Source organism: Leucopleurus acutus (assembly GCF_964270905.1).
Source record: "Leucopleurus acutus genome assembly, chromosome: 12".
Classification (NCBI taxonomy): Eukaryota; Metazoa; Chordata; class Mammalia; order Artiodactyla; family Delphinidae; genus Leucopleurus; species Leucopleurus acutus.
The window spans coordinates 66873233-66890997 of NC_139154.1; the positions used below are offsets into that span (position 1 = coordinate 66873233).

Here is a 17765-nt window from a genome sequence, read left to right on the forward strand (position 1 = left end):
CAATGTTAACAACCTGTCACATTTACTTGAAAAAAATTAAATGAAAATGAAGTTTATGCTCCTTTGTTCCTTTTCATTCCCCTTTCTTTTTTCTCACTAGAGGCAATCACAACCCAGAATTTGATGTGTATCCTTCCAGTTCTTGTTTCTCTATTTTTAGTACCTGTTCATGTGTCCATGAGCAGTACAAATGTTGCTTCATATTTTTTAAATGTATCTTTTCACGCTGTAGTATATACTGCAATTTGCTTTTTACATTTAACAGTGTTTTGTCATGTTGATATATACAGATATATGCAGATATATACAGATCTAGGTTATGAGTTTTAAACTGCTGTGTTGTAATTTATGGCAAACATATATTCTGAATTTATTTATTCATTCCTCTATGAACATTTCAATGTTGCAATAAATGCAATGCTTAGAATAGCTAACATATAATACGTCCTCAAAACATATTTAATGAATGAAGCGGCATAAAATGTTTCAGGCAGACTATTTTTTGCTTCAATCGTCCAGTTATTTGTCCTTAACGTCCACTCTCTCTGCCTGCGCGGCAGGGGTCATTCCCTGAAATTTCCTAAAGGTTTGTTTCCCAGTCCACTGAGAAAAGGCTCTGATGTAGTCCCCGTATGGTGGCAGGGGTGGGCGAATGGAGTGGGTAGAGAATGGACACAAAGACATCTCAGTGTCAAAATATAAGACAATGGAGGTTTGTCTGGTCTGGAGCAGGGGAGGGTGGCAGCAGCGAGCGTTATAAATTTGGGGGAGGTCTGAGAGTTTACAATGCAGGGCATGTCCGGGGCTACCATATCCGGAAAACGAGGTAGCGGAATATAGAGGTCTTTCTCTCAGTGCACCTTCTGAAAGACATAACCATCAAACGCCAGACGGTTGCCATGGGAACCAGCGGGGGAGGGCGGTGTGTCCGGCCAGAATTCTTGATGCGCTTAGAATGTTTCTTCTTCCGGTCCTCGGTTCTTCACAACCACCGCCCCTCTCCACCGTCCCCCGCCCATTCTGTGGGCTCTCATTCTCTTCCCCTTTTCATTCTCTCCTTCCCTGTTCTAGGCCGCCATCTTGGACCATGCGTCAAGATGGCGCCCCCCAGTCCCAGAGGCAGAGCCCAGGAGCGCCGGGGAGCCTGCGCGCGCACGTGCTCGGGCGCGGAAGGGTGGGGGCCGTGATGTCAAGACGTTGCCCCGCCCCCGGTGGTCGCTCCGCCCCCGGCCCCACTCCGCCTTCCTCTCACCGGGCGAACCCGGAAGTGGAGGAGGAGGTGCGGCGGCGGTGGTGGCAGAGCGGGCAGGCTCTGGCGGAACCGTACCAGGCAGCGTGTCTGGGGTTGGGGGCGAGGGGGCGGGGCTGAGCGGCCTGGGCATCCTGGCCTGGACGGGGCGGGGGAGGCCATGGCCTCGGCAGAGTTGCAGGGGAAATACCAGAAGCTGGCTCAGGAGTATTCGAAGGTACCCGTCGTATGCGGGGAGTAGGGGGTCCCCGGCCCTGCGGCCTCGGGTTGCCTTGGCAGCGACTTGTCGGGACACAGGGGGACGGCGGAGGGGGGAACGTGAGCGCGCCCCTTCTCTCTTCTCCGCCTCTTCTGTCCACCATTACCGTGCCTTCACCTGCAGCTCTCAGGAGATGGGGCCGGGCGGTGTCTGGGTCCGTGTGCGTTTCTGCGGGAAGGAGCAGGAGTTTGATTCTTCCTTCTCAGTGAACTAGCGGGCTTGGACTGGGATGTCAGAAATACTGGTTTCCGCCTCTGGTGCTGGTCGGGAGGGGACGGGGAAAGGTGAGGACCATCCCTCTACGGCTGCTTCCTCAATTTTCCCAGCCCAGCAATGGGAAGGATCAAGTTTTCTCCTTTCCCACAGGGATGATATGAGGATAAAGAGATTTATCTGCCCCCAGTCAAGTCAGGAGTGTAAATAGAGTCATGCGTGTAAACTGCTTCACCAGAGATGGATGGTTATGAATGGGTTCAGTGCTTTGGCAAGGTGTTGTCTGAAAATGAGTTTGAAAGCTTGAGTGCTAGGGCTGTGTCCTTTTATCTCTCTGTTTCTTGGATCACCTGGACTGGGGAAGAGCACCCAGCAGGTGCTCAATACATGTTGAATTAACCAAAGTAGGGACCTGTCCCTTTGTTGTATTTATGGCATCAGTATTTTAAACGATGGAACCCTTTTCTCGGAGAAGGGTGGTGCTGCTTTAATGGGTAGGGTGGTTCTGCCTCAAGAATATTCTAATGAAGTACTGAAAGCAGAATCTTACATTTTTGGAAGTTGATTCATTAGTCATTAAACTTCGTTTTCAATGATCTTGGTATTCATGGGAGCAACTGGAAGACTTAGTCCCTTTTTTACAATTTGGAGAAACTGAGACACATTTTTAAATTTCAGGTAACAAATATGCAGCAGGGCAAAATGAAATATTCTTTGAAAAATAAAACCTGTGCCTAAACATACACACGTAAGTCTTGTGACCGTCAAATGGGAACCTTTTGGGATGCTACACTTATTCCATGTGTGCTGCCATTGGCAAAACTTCTTGTGTTTCCATTTGAATTTGCCTTAAGGGCCTGTGGCATGATGTTAGTGATGGCAAGTTTTTATCCTTTGAAGGAATATTTTTTTGTTTGAAAGGGCCAGAACTTATTTGGAACAAATCCATGTGATGAAGTGTGGTGGGTGGAGGATGACAGTACTCAAACTTGGCTCTACTATTTTTGGGTGAAAATGTTTCATGAGTATAAAGTAAGGGGACTGATTTTCTCTTCTGGAGAGTAAACAAGCTCACAAGGCAATTCCAAATGGCAGAAGAGTTTCCAGAAATATTTTGCACAGTGGTTGCATTGCTGAAATAATTGTATAGCCTCCCAGAAGTAATAAAAACTTTGAAAGATTTTATTATTTTGGATTTGTAAGCTCTTTTGTTCAGCAGACAATTAGTGCCACCTGTGAACAATCTGCCGGGCCCTGTTGAGTGAGGCAGAGTTCCACCTTAAGGAGAACCCTTTAATAGAATGTTCAACTGTTGTACATAATTATGATACAGGATGACAAGTGTTAGCTCAGTGGGAGCACAGAAGAAATGGCGAGTAAGGGTAGAAGTTACTTAGATTGGGGAGTAGGGAATAGGGAGGAAGGGATGGATGCTAGTACTCCAGGCAAAGGAGACAGTCTCTGTTTGCTGACATGAAGGCATGTTCAGATACACGACAGAGAGTGGTGAAATATGGTTGGAGGGATAATTTGGACCCGATCATGAAGGGTTGTGGTTGTCAAAAAGTTTGAACTTTGAGTAATGGAGAGACGTTAAAGGTTTTCGAACAGGAGAGTGACATTGCTTTTGGAAAGAAAACTGGTAGCTGTGTGGAGGATGGACTGAAATGGGGAAAGATTGGTGAAAAGAAGACCAGACTATAGGCTCTTTGAATAATTTGCGGAGTGTAACGTAGGATTAAATAAAGTTTTGTGGCTGTTGAGATGGAGAGGGGGGCTTAGATCTAGGAATTATGGTTTAAAAATATGGTTTAGTTTACCTCTTTTTTGTGTGCCTGCTTTACACATAGCAGCAACCTTATGAAGGATATAAAGGTGTCGAGGTAGTCATCCTTGTGTCTCATTCATTCTGTGGGACGTGATGAGTGAGGGAAGACTGAGAGTTGACCCTGAAGGTGACCCATGGACTGCTCTGAGGGAACACCACTGCCACTGGCAGAGGAAGGTGGGCAGAAAGGTGAGCCAGTTTGGAGCTAAGTTTAGGTGCAATCATAGTATTTATGGTTGGAAGGTACATTGAAGCTATCTTATTCACATAGTAGCTTGAGATGATGTTGGGGTAATTGCTGAAAATTTCTAGTGGAGAGGGACTGGCTGAAAGTCAGGACAAAGGCCAAAGCTTTTGTAATAATTCCCATAAAGACAATAGTTCCTATAAAGACAATAGTTGAACTTTGAGAGTTAATCACTTTAGGTAGATTCTTTGGGGAACACCTGTGGGAAGGATGTGACAGTAGGAGGAAATGCTGAGGAGACTATAGGAGGTCTGCCAGACTTCAGGTTATCTCCCATATTGGGCCAGAACATTTTTCATCCTTTTAATTGCAGTGTGATGGAAATTTCAGAATGTGAGAACACGGATTGGTCAAAAGATTTCATGTGCTTTTTATTGCCTGTCAGTTCTAGTGCCAAGCAATTTCTAGATAAGATCTATGCTATCGATACCTTCAGCCCTGTGCCTATGGAAGCGGGTATTCTACCTTTTTGATAGCCTCCCCGGTGCAGAAATTGTGGGCTGATGTTGAAATCCAGTTACATCTTTCTTTTTCCTTATTTAGGATACAAAGAAAAAAGATTTCCTTTTAGTATGTAGAAGGAGGCCTGCAAATCAAGAGAGCAGCAAGCATGATCCCTAAACCAAGGACATTTGCAGAATCTTCTCATTCTTATTTAATGCAGATCTTGGCCTGTGTTCCGGGAAGGGGCCCATTTCTTCCTTTGTAACTTCTATCATCATCTTTTTTCCCCCTGAGAAGGAAAAAAGCAGTATGAGGAGCTCCCATTAAAGAGACTGAGAGTTTCATTAGATAAAAGATGAACCATGGAGGCCGAAGCAGGTGAGAATTTCTGAGGTGGACAGGTTGCTGAAACAGTGCTATGGTAAAGGTCAGTAAAAGTGGAGATTAAGACCCTCTGGTTTGGGCAATTAGGCGATCACTGGAGGCTTTAAACATTTCTGGTTTAACAGAGTTTGGGGGAGGCGAATGGTATGTAGAAGCTGGTTTTCAGAGATTTATGAAGTTAATAGGTAATAGACAGAGGCTGCCCCTTTGAGACGTGAGGGGAAGTTAATCAAGCCCTCATTTTTCAAAGACTATTTCTTACTTGGTGTTTCTTCCACGGCCTGCTCTGCTTCTGATGCTCTGGTATATCTCATTCTGGAGATGAGGCTGAGAGCATGCAGTCCTGGCTCATTTGATTCAGCCTGCTTTCTCTGAATGGGCTTCTGCACTCTTGCCTGGCACCATGTTAACGTGTAGGCAAGTTTGAAGTTCTGATCTTTCCAGTGTTTGTGTTACTCTGGGTTCTCAAAGTGTAGACCCTGGATCAGCGTCATCAGTGGCTGGGAATGGGTTAGAAATACAAATTCTTAGGTCTACCCAGGACTTACTGAATCTGAAACTGGTGGTCAGACCCAGCAGTCTGTGTTGTAACAAACCTCTCCAGTCGTTTGGATGCATACCAGAATCATTGCTCAGGAAATGGTATCAGTATAGTAGCTTTTGCTCAGATGATCTTTTTAAAGCTCTTTTCAAGGCATTAAAAGCCAATGGGGGGACTTCCCTGATGGTCCAGTGAGTAAGACTCCACCCTCCCAATGCAGGTGGCCTGGGTTCGATCCCTGGCCAGGGAACTAGATCCCACATGCTGCAACTAAAGATCCCGAGTGCCGCAAGGAAGATCCTGCACGTGGCAACGAAGATCCCATGTGCCACAACTAAGACCTGGCACAGCCAAGTAAATAAATAAATAGTAAAAAAAAAAAAAAAAACCCTACAGTAATCAAAACAACGTGATACTGGCAAAAAAAAAAAAGCCAATGGGAAAGGTAAACATCCATTATTTCTCTAACAGTTGACTTTGCAATTGATGCTTCTTTAATTACAAAGGAGATTGCCTTTTGAAACTTTTTAGGCTTATACTCTTAGAGATGCTCATTTTGGGAAAGGATCAGTCTCGATTTGGTGTGTTTGCTTTCCAGATAGCAGGGCTTGGCTGAACCTGACTGATCGCCTTCTCTTGTAAGAGAAAGGCTCTGGGGCTGGATTGGATTAAAATGGAGTATCAGCTTTTTTCTTCCCTGATGTGTAGGGTTCACCACTAAAGGTGGATTGGAAAACGGTCTGTGTTCAGTGCTATCCAATGGAACTTTCAGGAGAATGAGAACGTTCTGCATATTTGCTGTCCAGTAGGGTGACCACTAGCATGTGGGGCTATTGAGTACTTGAGATGTGGCTAGCTGAGCTGAGGAAATGAATTTTGGATTTTATTTACGTAATTTAAGTTTAAATAGGCACATGTGGATATGGCTACCCTGTTGAGCTGTGCTAGCTTAGCCCCTAGATCATCACAAATGTAAGTGTCTATGTGACTCACCTGAAGACCTGTTAAACTGCAGATCCTTTCTCAGTAGGTCTGGGGTGGGGCCTGAGATTCTGCTCCTAGGTGATGCTGCTGCAGCTGTCTGCAGACCATACTTTGAATAGCAAGGCTTTAGAAAGACAAGGGGTGTCCTACTCTCCGTCTTCAATTCAGCTGAATTTCCAACCAGTCCCTGGTGAGGCAGCTAGATTACAGGATTGGGAGTGGGGGTTTCATCCTAATGAATTTCCTCGCATGAGAGCAGGAGCTAGAGAAAGGGTCTCGTTTGAGGGCAGCTCTGAAAAAAGGTTTTCTTCCCAACTCAGTGACAAAATGACCCCAGCCACTAGTACATAGTATGTAGCCTTCAGTTACTTTATCCTTTTCCACAGTGAGGAGCAAGTTAGTAGGCAGAGAGAAAGACTAAGTGGTATTCCAGCACTGTAGAATACCTAAAATGTTAGAACTGGGAGTGTTTTTAAGGATCGTCCAGGCCAGAGATACTGAAGCTGTGGTTTGCAGATGACTCAGGTGTGCTGAAATCAGGGTTTTGGTGAGGCTTAGGGATGGGCTTCAGGTTATCTGTTGCATACATTACTTTGTAATGGAGAAAAGCTATACATCTAAAGATTTGTTTTATAGGGTCATAAAACGTGTATAAATGTCAGAATGTCCACTGTATGGAAACAGTTATGTAAGAGTGATTCTAACACAGAAGATTCTAGCTATCTCTTATAGTTGTTTAATGTGTTGCATTTAAACACCTTTTATTTACAGCACTTAATTTGATTAATTAACTAAAAATTTATTGAGTGCCTTCTCTATCCATAGCATTGATCTTTCATTGTACGCAGGAGATACAAGGAGGTATACTGTAGTCTCTATTGTGAAGGACAGTTTAATTGGCAGATGGGACTTGAGTATAGAAATCATACATAAATTAGTAAACATAAAATGTACTGCTTTAAAAAGTAAAATTAAAACTGAACAGTTTAAATAAGAGCTGTCTTGTTACTAGCAAGTGCCCAGGGAACTGAGGGCAAGGTCACTGTGGACCATAGGGGCACTATAGAGAATGGTTAGGGAAAGTTTATGGAAGAAGTAGGACCAGAGTAGGAAGTAGGCTCTAGAAGAACAGTTGGAGTTTGGTTGGTAAAAATGAGAAAAGGCTGTGTTTTCAGAGTAAAGGTAAAGCTAATCAAAAGATTACAACACAATGAAAAATGAGGTTTGAAAAGGACTAAGAGTTTCTGAGTTGGGATTCAGAGGACCATTTCTCTACTGAATGGAACAAAAGTGCGTGGCACAGCTACTAGAAATAGGCTATGTCACCTTCTGGAGAATTTTTCTGTCCTAGTGGAGACTTCAGGCAGTTGTTTCTCAGTTACATCCACATCCACTGGAGTCTCCACACTAGTCTCCTAGAGGCATTAGTGACCATTGGTAACTTTCTGAAACAAACACTGGATTTGCGTCCCACTGTGGTGAATGCTGGTGAGGAGAAAGATAAGATTCTAAAAGACCAGACTGGTCACAGCAGTACCCGCATTTGACAAGATGTTGGTCAGTAATGCAGAGATGTGGCAGTAGTGATGCTGAAATGCAGGAAGACGCCAAGTGCAGGTAACAAGGCAGTGGAGTAGGCCAAGCTTATCCTTTTCTACCTACCAAACAATAGAAAGGGATTTTCGATAAATACTTCTAAAAGCTGCATTTTCTGTTGAATGTTTCCATTGAAACTGTGTTTGAATTGTTACCAATTTAGCAAACAATATTTTCCAAAGGAAAATCGAAATCATTTTTCATTATAATCAGATTAAGTTCCAAACAGCAGTAATTTGAAAACTTTAATTTTGCTTTTATGACACAGTAGGCTGTTCAGTTTGCTTTATGTAGCTTATAAGTGTGCCTTAAAAATTAAAGGTGAGGGTTTTTTTATTTGTTTGAAAACTGATGTAGTTCTGGTCCTACAGAAAATTGTCAGTTCAGCAGATTTCAAGCTTCATCCCTAGTCCTTGAGGCAGTCATTAGGACCTTCTAAATACCACACAAAGAAGATCAGAGAGCAAAGTTAGAACAGGGGTATGAAATGAAACCTAAAGACTGAAGTAGTATCGCTGTCCTTTGGCTATATGGATTTGAAAGTATTTCTTGAATTCTCTTACCTAGGTAGCACATTATCCAAGAATATGTTGGTATTGCTTGAAAGGTAAAATACTACACAATGGAAGTCAACATTAAAGTGGGATTTATTTCTCTCTTCTGAACTTCTAGAGCAGATATTTTAGGCTTGGGGCCATATGGTTTCTGTTGCATCTACTCATCTCTAATGTCATTGTCACACAAAAACAATCATAGATAATTCATAAATATTCAAATATTCCTACTCTTCTGGCATAGAAAAAAGTCATTTTTGTTCTCAGGAGACAGATGTGAGCTATGCAGAACTAGAAGTAGATTTTTTTTTTAAGCTCATAGATAAAATTCTCCCATTCATTTAGTTTCTCAGAGAAGAACCTGGTCTATCATGGTCTCTGTACTGAGTCCTCAGAAAATTAGTCTGTAACCCTTTTGCTTCAGCTACACTGGGCTGGTATATTTATACTCACATGCTCTGTGTTGTGCTTGCTGATAACTACAGAAGGTTTATCTTTCAAAACCCTGCTGGTGGTGGTGATACAGATGTATACCTAAGTAGAAATTCATCAAGCTGTATAATTTCTGTTTTGTATATTTTATTTAAAATAAAGTTAGACCTCAATTAAAAAAAAAAAAACTGTGAAAGAAGCCCAAGTCCTACCCCTTCAAAGGCTTCTGTCACCTCTCCAGCCCACTACTTTTCTCATTTATATGTAGCTTTATAAAATAGTAGCCAATGTTGTCTAATGACATTATGCCTGGAGTCAAAACTGCTGCTGTCTGAATCTCAGCATTGCCACTGAACTTCTCTGTACCTTGGTTTCATCTGTAAAATGGCGATAATTATAGCACCTATTTCATAGGGTTGTGAGGATTAATGAGGTAGTGTATGTAAAGTATTTAGGACAGTGCCTGGTATGTAACAGAGCATTCAAATGCTAGCTGCTATTATTATCAATTTCTAAATTGAGCTTGCTTCTTAGTTGCTTTTGTACACTGCTTCCACTGATGCCTGATTAAAAGTCCTCCATTCCTGAGGCTATTGCGGGCGATGATATTTGCATGACTAATATTAGGCACAGTGTACTGCTGGGTATGTTGACGCCCTATATTTTGATTTTCTGTTGAATTCTTATTGCATAATCAGTCCAGTTGTATGTATTTTACAGACGAATGGTGTGTCAGAGTTTCAAGGAAAATGACATACTCAGTACCCTATTATCTATTGTATTAGTTTTTATTTAGGGAGGTGATTGGTTTCATAGAAAGAACCATGTACGGGAAGTCGAGAGACCTGGATTTTAGTCTCAATTTTGCATTGATTAGTTTTATGTCATTGGGCAGCTCGGCCTCTGTGTCCTTATTTGTAAAATGGCAGACTGATGATCTCTACTATTCTCTTCCGGGCTAATATTCTTGTTCTCATATATATGTGAGCAGATAGTTACTCAGCGTACTGATTCCTGTAAAGTTATGGTAAGTGATTTCCTTGCTATAAGTGATTGCTTTATATTAAAAATTAATTATTACCTCCTCTGTTTTCAGCTTCGGGCTCAGAATCAGGTCTTGAAAAAAGGTGTCGTGGATGAACAAGCAAATTCTGCTGCTTTAAAGGTAGGCTACAGGGTATTTTGTGTTGTGAGGGTTAGGTTAGTGTTTGGTGAAGCTCACAGCAGGGAATTCAGCTCAGTTTTCTGGGTTAAATTCCCAACTCTGACAGTGACTCACTAGGAATAGGGGAGGGTAATAGAGTTTTTTTGTGTTTAACTTTCCTACTTGCTTAGGTATGAATGTGATGTGCTTTGACTTCCTTAGCTAGAAATTACAAAAATGTATTATTGGACTGTGTGTAATGCATTTCTCTCATACCTTGCTTCTCTCATAGCTAAATTAATCAGGATTAATGGGGCTTCTTATCTGGCTTCATCTGATAGCACTCTGTGAGTCTGTGTCATATTCATGTTTATATCCCAAGCATTCAGCCGATGGTTGTCCCCTACTAAATGGATTTGAAAGTGTGAATCATTTAGTCCATCAATCTTGCTTTGAGGTCGAGCTGTTTAATAGTAATAACCTGTGCTAATGAGGACTGTTTGAGTGATACATCTTACCATCAGCACCTTTAACTGAGAGGAGAAATATGGTGGGAGTTGCAGGAATATGTTTCTACCTCATTTTAGTAGGCATATAATAAGTACTGCTTAGTGATATTTTTAATTGGAAAAATTAATTCGAGGATATGGATTCCTTCTTGGCCAAGCTTCAGTTAATACTGCCTACTTCATTCTTTCGCTCTCTCCCTTGCTTCCTCTTTAGAGAAAAGGGCTTAAGATTCCCTTTACTCTTCTCTCTTTCTGGAGTAGGCCCCAACCAGTGACATATCCTGAGAATTTCCACTCAGGTCTCCAAGACCCAGAGATACGTCTTTTCACGTGGCTGGTGTTGGATCCTCCACTAGAGAAATCTGTGTCTTGAGGGCGCTCCCTCCTCAGGTGCTGTTCCACAGACTCAGGGCTGAGATAGTTCAGAGCATCTTACCCATACTCCCAAAGCTCTCTGCGCCCAAGCTGAGACGATTAAAAATAAGCTTTAAAGTCAGGATATGTTAGCCAAGTTATTATTTTGCCTAAATCACTGAAGAAATGATTATTATCTCTCCTCATGATGTTTAAAACCTATTACTGGGGAAGGTATTTCCTAGCTCGTCTTAGTAGCCCACTCTGGTGTTTGATACCCTCCTGTTGCTGGTTGTGTTCAATTAACCCTGTGATAGTGGCCGTGGTGGCAATAGCAGGCTCTATTTATTGAGCACCCACTGTGTGTCAGACATTACGCTAACACATTACATCCATTATCTCAGTTTTTACAACAGCTCTGTGAGGGCAGACGCCACTATTATCGTCCTCATTGCAGAAACTAGGGTTTACAGAGAGATTGGGATGGATGTCTTCTGAAATTACTGATTGGTTAATGGAGTTGGAACATTAGTCAACTAGTGATTAACTAATTATAAGGATGTAAAGAAATTACTTTATGTTTTACTATTCATCACAGTGGTCATTAAAATTATAGTGAGAATGACAGTTTGCCAGTTTGCTCAATGGGAATGTTAGGATGTCTCTGTTAGAGTAGGCATTTGATTATATTGGGTTTGTCTCTTCAATGAGTTGTTAGATACAGTAAGCATTCATTGATTTGAATTTCTATAATTTGAAATATGTAGTAATTTGGACATGGGCTGAGCCTAAGTTTACCATTGAACTTCAAGTAAAAATTAAGGACTTACTAAACAAACAACAGAAAAGGAAAATGTATTTCTCTTTAATGAACACATATTCTATCCCTCTAGCTGTGCCCTCAACATGCAAATAATGTCAATAGATTGCAGACACCAGTCTCTGGTTTTTAGGTTGCTGTTTCAATATCCTTAAATCCCCTATTCATTAAAACTTGACCTCTTAGCTTTATAGTGGTTTTTCAATGAAAGTAATGAAAGCACAGATCTTTCAATATATGGTAGTATATGGCCATCTGTGTTTGATTACCAGTGAACACAAAGTTGTCAGAACGTTGTAAGGAAAATATAGTTAGAATAATTTTTTTTTTTTTTTTTTTTTTGCCACGCCGCGTGGCATATGGGATCTTAATTCCCCAACCAGGGATCGAACCCATGCCCCCTGCATCGGAAGCACAGAGTCTTAACCACTGGACCGCCAGGGAAGCCCCAGAATAATATTTTTTTTAAAAAATAGAGTGAAACTAAATATTTCTCTTGTTTCCCATTTTCTTACCCTTACCACGGTATAAACAGTACAGAATGGTCAGTAGAAGATGTGTTGTTTAGATTTTGTTGCTATTTTCATTTTAAGACATCTGAAACTATTCTTGCGGTAGGATAATATTGATTTTTATCTTTGACAAATCAGAATAATTTAAAGTGTATTAAAAAGACTTCATTTTGACTGACTTAAATTCAAGGAGGATTTATAGGAAATAGTGAATACAAATATATTTCTTCCATTCTTGCTTACTAAAGGGCATCATCAGGAGTCTGAGGTTCTCTTTAAACTTTCAAGTTTATAAAATTGTAGCCTCAGACTTTGCGTCTCCTCACTGCCAGACACAAGTATAAGAGCATTACATAACAACACGTAGTTGTGGATATTTTACTCTAAGTCGATGACTGTTACTTCAGTATATATACTCCTTTAGTTTTATTTTTAAATACGCTTGGTTTGGCCAGAAAATGATTTTGCCACAAAACAGACCTAAAAACATAGGAACTGTAATGATAAACATACAACTTGAATTCCTTAAAGCAAGAGGTTTTGATTATATTTTGGTGAAAGAAAAAATATTTTTTTCCATTATTTTTAAATGTTAAGGCTAAATTACAAGGAATGGTCTCTTTTCACTTTGATGTAGGAACAACTGAAAATGAAGGATCAATCACTGAGAAAACTACAGCAGGAAATGGATAGTTTGACATTCCGAAATCTGCAGCTTGCCAAGAGAGTAGAGCTACTTCAAGATGAGCTGGCTCTAAGTGAACCCCGAGGCAAGAAAAACAAGGTAGGTCAAGTAAAAGCAAGTTAGTGTGACCTTGTCATTAGGTACAGACATCTCCAGGCCATCCTGGTTTTAACAGAAGACCTCACCTCCAAATACTCTAAAGTTCTATTATTACACCTGGATATTGGGTTAAGAAAGCAGACATTTATTATTAATATATACCAGTATTAGAGGCATTTTCATATGGAAGTGAGTTTTCAAGAATTTATTAGGAGCCAACATGCACATAGTTGATTTAGTGACTGAGAAAAGTGAAGGGAGTATCTCATACTGGTCAAAATTATGGATATTTTTTAGTTATACTGAGTTGCCATTAACCCAAGGTAGGGCAGATAGAATGAGAAACATTGTCAAAGTGTAGCTGCTGTCTGTGAAAGTAGCAGTTGAAGTACTCATACATTAGGCTTGTAAGTTTGTTGCAGATGTATTTTCTTCGGGTGTTTATTCTTAGGAGTTCAATTTGGTATTATTGTCCTGAGATGTAAATATGATTTTTTCCCTTCTGGTTTTATGTCGTGAGGTGAGATTCTGATTACTCTAAGATGGATGATCCAGTACTTTTGATCATTCTGTGATTTAGAAGTTGCTTTTTTAAGGGCAGGAGCTAGTGATTGAGTCTTTAAAAGTCTTGCATGTTTGTAGAACAGCACCCCACAAATGTGTGGATTGAGGCAATAATAATAGAATGGTTGGAGGGAAGAAGGCCTGCAGTAACTCTGAAGCAGCATGGTGTGGAGGGAAGAGTGCTGGCTTTGGAGTTGAGCCCAGGCTTGAATTCTTTGTCTGCCATTTATAGTTCTATGACTTTAGGCAAATGTTTTAGTCTTGCAACCTCAGTTGTGGGGAAGATACTCTCAGGTTTGTTGTCAGGATTAAATGGGATCATGTAAAAGTACCCAGGACTGTATTTGCCATATGATGGGCAGTTGACATAATTATGTGTTAGTACATTTCCATATGCATTTCCCCTACATGGAAGAATTCTCTAGAGTGGTAATTTTCAAATAAATGGGGAAGAGAGAGGGCAAAACAGATATGTATTAGAATCACTTGGGAAACTGTCAAAATACACATGCTCTGGAAATTCTGAAAGACCCTTGGGGAGGGAATAGCCATCTGTATTTCAAACATGCTCCCCAGGTTAGTGAGATCCTCTCCCAGGGCTGTTTTTAGCAGAGATTTGGGTATAATTACTTCTGAATTAATTTTAATAAGAGCTTTCCACATTTGGAAGCACTGAGGACCCAGAATATGTCATTCAGCAGTGTTCCTTGTGTGCACATACCTCTTGTGTTCGCATTTAATGTTTGTTTGTTTGTCTGTTTGTTACATAGCTGCTCCATTTTCAAAGGGCTTTCTAATCACTGGTTCACATTGGATCAGTAAATGACTTCATTTTAAGTGAGGAGTGAAGCACAAGAAAGGCAGAGGAGGGTGGTGACTGATGTCTGAACAGTTCATTGTTAGGCTGCCCCTTGAATAGTCTCACTTCTGTGTGTATTCCATGAAAACAGATGTTCATTATTGGCTCTTAAATAGTGCTGTTCTATGTAGAAAAAGTTAATATTGGTAAAAAGGCAAAAGGCAAGTATTTTTCATAATCTTTGAGCTTTTTCCTTCTGTTTATTTATAATAGCTTTATCTTATGTTTTTTAAATTAGAAATTTATATGAACTTCTGTATAAATGTGTTTTTGTGAATGCTGTTAATTTCTTAAAGGAGTTTTAACAACTCAGACTCATGGAATTGGTAAAACTGTCATTTCCCAAACCAAAAGATCAATTGAAATGATATTTATTAGCATATTTGTATTGCTAGCTTTCTGGGTCTGCTCTGTCTTCCAAAAGAACTACTCCTGAATTCATCTGCAAAGAATAGTGAGCCTTATCTGTTATTTTCTCTCTCTTTTTTTAAGCTTTCCTGCTCATTGCAATATTTGCAGTTCCAACTTGCGTCACATAGGAAAAGTTAAATGATGGACTGTATACCTTTTGCAGGATTGTTTGAGAATGGTGAACACGTAGAAGAGACAAGCTACTAAGGTGATAGAGAATCTGTGTACCTTAGGATGTTTCTCTAAAGGATGAAAGTTATGTGGACATAACTTATTCTTTCCATCAGAAAAGTGGAGAATCTTCTTCTCAGTTGAGTCAAGAGCAGAAGAGTGTCTTTGATGAAGACCTGCAAAAGAAGATAGAAGAGAATGAACGGTTGCACATACAAGTGAGAAAATCTTTCTGTTTTTCCATATGAATTTAAAAATGGGTTGTATGATCTGCAATGTGGAAAAACCAGTGCAAGATAGAGTGCTTTGTGTATGGGTGGGTGTTTTAATGTTTCCTGTGGTCCTTAGGTACATACGTCACTGTCATTCATTCATTTCTTAGATCTCATTCATGTTTTAATACGGATGTGTGCTTTGAATATACACTTGTTCAGAGTACAGCAGAATAACTTCATAAGTTAACAATAAAGAAGTATACTGGGCACTCTTCATTTTATGTAGGAGGTGGTTGGATGGATCATTTAGATGGGGGCTTATCAATAAGTAGTGTTTGCTTTTTAATTTATGATAGCTTAGTTGGTTTTTATCTGTTTCCCTGTTAGTCTGTAAGGTCTCATTAGTGTATAGACCATGTCGGTTGTCTGCCCAGCCTCAGGACAGGGCCTCACTCATGGCAGGCCCTCAAATATTTGTGGAATGTTGAGTAATCAGTGTCTGCTCCAAACCATTCAGCATATTTTAAGAGTCATAGGGTAGTGTATTCAACTATGCCTCCTGATTTTTTGTGTGAAATGGTGAGCATAGTCAAACAGTGGAAAATAAATATGCATTCTCAGTCTTTGAAAATGTTTACAAAATGAACTTTTGACTTCATGAATTTTCTGTTAAGTATTCATAATTCTTAATTACTGCTGGCTTCTCATTAAGGAAAGGAGCCTTACCTGCTTCAGGAGTAACACCTGTTTGATTTTTGATTATTTAATTGCAGAAGTCAGCCTAACAGAAAAGTTATACCCTGGTCAGTTGAGTTTTCTGTGTGCCAGAAATGGTTTAAAATAGAAATCCATGAGCCTGGGAGGAAGGAGGTACAGGCTTTGGCGTCAGTCTGTGACTGTGAGACATTTGACAAGTTAGGTCATCCCTTGAAGCTTCTGTTTCCCCATCTGTAAAGGAGGGATTACAAGTACACCACCTCTGACCTGCCGTGAGGCTCCACCGAGCTCATGCCTGCGTGGTTTTGCACAGTGAGCATATGGAACCTTATGGAAGTTGCTCAATGATTAGTCGCTGCAGTTGTTTTCTCTTCATTTGTATATATTGGGATGTTGTGAGAAGACACCATGATCTTTTCTTTTCAGTTTTTTGAAGCCGATGAGCAGCACAAGCACGTGGAAGCAGAGCTAAGGAGTCGGCTGGCCACTCTGGAGATGGAAGCGGCCCAGCACCAAGCTGTGGTCGATGGCCTGACCCGGAAGTACATGGAAACCATCGAGAAGCTGCAGAACGACAAGGCTAAACTAGAGGTAAGACCCGCCGTTGGTGAGAGCATGTGAAAAAATAGTCCAGGCTTTTGGAAATCATCCACCTGCTTTATAGAACAAAAGTTAGCCGTTCAAGGCAGGACTGCTGCCTGCAGCGTCTCCGCAGCGAGCTCACATCTGTGGCCTGAGCCCTCTGCTCTTCTTTTTGTTTTTTTGACAGACCAATATGCATATAATTTTGGTTAGTTATATTTGTCACACCACATTTCTAGCAAATTGAACACAATTTCAAGTAAATAGCTATATAAAATTTATAGGGGAAAACCAGAAAATAAAAAAAAGGGTAGAAAAATTTTTTCTCTACCTGCAGGATTTCAAAATGGAAAGTCAAACAATATAGTTTGGCATAGTTTATTTTTTTTAATTTTTTATTTTTTTAAATTTTATTGGAGTGTAGTTGATTTACAGTGTTGTGTTAGTTTCAGGTATACAGAAAACTGATTCAGTTACACATACACATATATTCATTCTTTTTCAGATTTTTTTCCCATATAGGTTTATTACAGAATATTGAGTAGAGTTCCCTGTGCTTTTTTTTCCTTCTAAAATTCAGGTAAAATCTCAGACTCTAGAAAAGGAGGCCAAGGAATGTCGACTTCGGACAGAAGAATGGTATGTGGAAACGTGAATTCCAAGGGGCCCTGAAGTGAGAATCAGAAGACCCGAGTTTTGGTGTAGTAGCTCCTCTGTCTTCATTTTCTCACATTTGCAATGAGACAGGAGTAGATCGTCTCCACGGTCCTTTTCAGTTTTGTTATCTGTGGGACCTTATGAATTCTTTGTAGAGTGGCCTGTGCGTTAGTCCTCAGCCTGCAGATGTTTTGGACTGTGGCAGATGGCATTCTGGGGCTCCAGTACTGAGGACTGGGTCCTTTCTGTTTTAGACTACTCTAAAGAGAAGGCCTTCTCATTAGTCAGGAAAACTGACTAATGATCATGGTGTCAACCTTTTAATTTTAAATAATTTTAAATAAAATGAGGTTATGCAATCTACTGATAATTTGGAGATATTTACATTTTAAAATATTACTTATCTCTAGGTAGTAAGAGCATGCACCAACAATTTATTTGATAAATGACATATTTTAGGTTTTAATAAGATCAATCAAGTGCATTTTTTCAGTATAGTTGCATTGAACATGCATAGTGTATCTATGGTCTTAATTGAATCAAAACCCCAAATGATCAGATTTTCAGCTCAAGAGAAAAAAAACGCTTTAATACTTTAAAAACGTTTACCATAATACTTGGACAAATATTTATGTGTTGTAAAGAGAAAATTTATGAGTTTGAAATGGCTCTAAGATTATTTTGAGCTTGGGGAGATAAACTTAAAATTGTGTAAGATATTGGGACTGTGATAAA

General features: G+C 40.3%; 1 protein-coding gene across 2 annotated transcripts in view; it reads left to right on the forward strand.

Annotated features, from left to right (window-relative positions):
* Window positions 1–1394: 1394 nt before the first annotated feature.
* PPP1R21 (protein phosphatase 1 regulatory subunit 21) overlaps window positions 1395–17765 on the forward strand; it is a 56045-nt gene continuing 39674 nt past the window's right edge. The window contains exons 1-6 of one of the 2 annotated variants that reach the window (XM_082851373.1): window positions 1395–1466; window positions 9828–9896; window positions 12708–12854; window positions 14976–15077; window positions 16218–16382; window positions 16954–17012. In XM_082851373.1, coding sequence (XP_082707499.1) covers window positions 1410–1466; window positions 9828–9896; window positions 12708–12854; window positions 14976–15077; window positions 16218–16382; window positions 16954–17012 — 599 coding nt within the window. In that variant the 5' untranslated portion in view covers window positions 1395–1409. Of the gene's footprint in view, window positions 1467–9506; window positions 9897–12707; window positions 12855–14975; window positions 15078–16217; window positions 16383–16953; window positions 17013–17765 lie in introns of those variants that run through there. The other variant, XM_082851374.1, reaches the window with a different exon arrangement.